The sequence below is a fragment of the Lupinus angustifolius genome, chromosome LG10 (assembly GCF_001865875.1).
Source record: "Lupinus angustifolius cultivar Tanjil chromosome LG10, LupAngTanjil_v1.0, whole genome shotgun sequence".
Taxonomy (NCBI): Eukaryota; Viridiplantae; Streptophyta; class Magnoliopsida; order Fabales; family Fabaceae; genus Lupinus; species Lupinus angustifolius.
In genome coordinates, this window is record NC_032018.1 from 4,059,791 (window position 1) to 4,063,558 (window position 3,768).

The 3,768-nt window shown below is 29.0% G+C and overlaps 1 protein-coding gene across 1 annotated transcript; it reads right to left on the reverse strand.

The window, feature by feature from the left end:
- LOC109357692 lies at positions 766–3,388 on the reverse strand. Its single transcript, XM_019601700.1, has 2 exons — positions 3,123–3,388; positions 766–1,488 (listed from the first exon to the last, which is right to left on the reverse strand). Exons 1-2 carry the CDS (start codon positions 3,354–3,356, stop codon positions 958–960), a joined length of 765 nt encoding a protein of 254 aa, XP_019457245.1. The 5' UTR covers positions 3,357–3,388; the 3' UTR covers positions 766–957.

Consider the following 3,768-nt stretch of genomic DNA (forward strand, 5'->3'; position numbering starts at 1 on the left):
TCACTCTCACTGTTAATATTTTATTAATTTGATATCAATTATAGGACTTGTGTATGTGATTAATGTTAAAAGTTTATTCTTAAGTACGTAACATATATAAGGATGAGGTGAAAATGTATACTCTATAAGTATTTATTAAAAACTTTGCACGTAGAATCTTATATATCACATGCTTGTATAATATTGCAAAAAAATATTTTTTTTATAAAAGTTCAAATATCACATAAAAAAAATCGATATTAAAATATTTTCTAAAATATTCTTTTCAAAAATATTTTGTTAAAATGTTTTTTTAAAAAAGATGCTTTTAAAAAATCAAATAGATTGGATATTGATCCAAATCCATGAAAATACAGTCATAAATATGGATTGGATGGATATGAATTTATCCATTAAGTTTGGATACAGATGAATTAGATAATTTAAAATATAGTTTAAATGGATTTAGGTAGATTAGTGAATGACTTTTCATCCATTTATTAATATTTAAATCCATTTATTTGTCACCTAAGTTCAGCTCAAAAGACTAATCTACTATGAGAGAGCCTCATGGTTTAAGTACTACAATGAATTTGTTATTATACTAAATGTATGACTCCTAACAGTCTATTGATAGTCGAATCATCTAATCTTCCTCATATCATCCCATAAAAGATGCTATATGTGATCCTCCTCGACTTTTAATTAGGAGAGAAATAATTCCATTAACCTAATCACTCTATTTTATAAGTTCAGTAAAAGCTTAATATGGACACAAATTAAAGGTTAATGATAATAGTAAACAAAGTCATAATTCATTTCACTTATTTTAGTAAAGTACTTACATGCACTTATTCGTTGTGCGCTAAGACACTAGTACTTTTACAACTATAAGTTGTACAAGATACGTCTAATAACGCATACACATCAATCCTAATATTCATTACATTCCATATTCTTAGTCTTAAGCTGAATGCATCAAACATAGTCTTTTTTCCCATTCACCTCTATCTTTGTTTTTCCACTTCCAGAAACAAAGTCAAGGTTGTAAAACATTGGCAACATGACAATGTAGCACAAGAAAACCAGCACAGGACCAACAATCCAAAGCAAAAGAGGGAGTGCTGAGTAGAAAATCCTATTTCCCACAGTGTTCAAAGTAATCCCCCTCTCAAAAATCTCAACCAAATATTCTGGGGTTACCAAAGACATAGCATCTTGTGGTGTGCAAGTAAGTATTGCTAACTGGTTTAGAAACCTGATTGAAAGAGTGTGACAGAAAAATGAGAACAAGAATGTGGTAAGGAGTGTAACATATTTTAGTGCTACCATAAATTCACTGTGTGCTCCATAGACAAGATCATCAAGTGGCTTTTTCACACTATATGTGCTGCTTATAACTGCTGCCAAACCAGCTGAGAGGAGAATGGATGTGGTGGCCATAAGAGTTGACCCCATTATCAGATTTCGAAGACTTTGAGCTACTAGAATATTCTTCTTTTCTATGTCCTGCATGACATGAACATAATGTTTTGTAAATAAAATTTTACATGGTTTTTTTTGTCAGCAAAAATACTTCATAAAATAAAAAGTAAGTTTAAGAGAACAAATGATACTCTTATCCATAAGTATAATTAAACAATATAATTAAGAAGACAACTAGAACGGTTTAGTATTTACATGCTTTATATTTAAGGAAATGAAGTTACTTGTACTATTAGCACTGTAGCCCTTAATTTCTCATGGAATTAAATGCAATTCTAGAATAGTATTATAAAACCCAGTTTAAATTGGAGTGACTAATAAGTTGGTGAGTTTGTTAAATAGCTTATAAGATCCTAATTTCTTCCTCTTTAGTACATTGATCTTAGGTCTTGTATTATTTATATTAGTGGACAAAATATCATGGAAATGATTTTCTTTTGCATTAGGTTAACTCTCTTTATATTTCTTTAATACAATTTTACTTATAAAAAAATTAGGCAGTTCAATAGTTTCTCTTTTTAGTTTATGATTCATTTTTTTATTTATTATTTTTAATGAAAATGGAAGCAGTGAGATTCAAAGATAAAACATTACGTATTTTTAAATAAATAATATACATGAAATTGAGAGTTAGAATTTGAAGATCAGATATGGCAGTTTGCCTTATGTAAGCAATGGAAGAATCATTACCCCAAATGAATTTATATTAATATTTGGAATGAATAATGATATATTCTCCTCCAAATTTAGTTTATATATCATTCTATATTATAAGAAAAGTAGCATGTCTTTGTAAGTTGAATGGATCAAACCGACTAATGAGCCAAAACTCCAAAAGAACATATGTTATGACTTATGACTTATGTGCTCATTATAATACAATTTTTATTTATCGAAAAAAAAAACATATGTTATGACTTATGAGCCAAAACTCCAAAAGAATTCATTATATTGTGAATTGGACTGGTTCAGGGCTAATTTGTTTTTTTTAGTTTATTATGGTCTAATAATATTTTTTTATAAAACTTTTAAGTTGTGAAAGAGTAGGCAGCATGATTAGAAGATAATATATAATGGCTTTTAAAAGTAATAATATTGGAAATTCAGATTTGAGATAGTTGAGATTTGAAGATGAAACCTGAGTTCGCCTCCTTTAAGCAAAAACCACTACACATCATCTTAGGATGCTATTTTATTATTATTATTATTAGTATTATATACATATAATCAACTTTATGATTCACTCAATGACTCACCGATGAAATTAGCGATATAGTACTTTAACTAGGTTGATGAATAGTTTGAGTTTAATACCGCTGGTTTGGAACACAAGCTTAAGTTTACCTTAAAAACTAATTATATGTTTGAGTTAGAGAAAACATTTTGTATTTTGGTTTTCTGATATTATTGTAACTATAATAATAGCAATGAGAATTAACATTCGATATCAGTAAGAAAGTGTCTCCTTTGTGAAAATACCCTAAGTAATGAGATGGGACGATTAATATAAGAACGTGAAAACTGAAATATTAGTTTAAGATAGATGAAAGGAAAAACAAAACAAAAAATCAAATAATATATATATACCTATCAAAATAATAATAATAAATTAATAATATTTATATATTGGTAAGGTTTTGATGGACACTATAATGTACCTTCAACATGGCAGGCACCCACAAGCGTCGGCCATGAGCATTGATACCGATGGTGGTAGAAGAAGGGTCTGTTCGAGTCTTATGCCACAACCAAACATGATAACCAAATGTTATAAAAAATCCTAATGGTACTAGTGTCATATCTAGATAATATTTCCTCCATTCCATGTTAAACTTTCTTCTTCTTTCTTTTCTATATCCTAAGTTTAACTTCAAGGGGATATGTGTGTGCATATATATATATGTGTGTGTGTGGTTTGATGGTGTAAGTGCGTGTGCTTATGTGCTGCTTTTCTTTGCTGTGATCCTTGTAGATTCCGTATAATGAAAATCATGTGAGTGGAAACAAAAGCAAAAGATTCCCGCAACTAGATCTTTCCTTTGGAATTTAAGAAATGTAAGTAACAAGGCCCCACATTAGTAGGAAATATGTGAAGTTTGAAGCATATAACTTCAAATCCATTAGTTTTATGTCTTAGGTTGTTGAATACTTACATTTCAGGAGAAAATATTCACAACTGTGTGTGATAATTGATAATTTCTGATATTTTTCAAAAATTTAATTATAAGTTACCATAACAGAGTTAAAAGTCATTGCTTATCGCACGTAATTACATATGTATGTCAAACCTATTGCACAAGGATC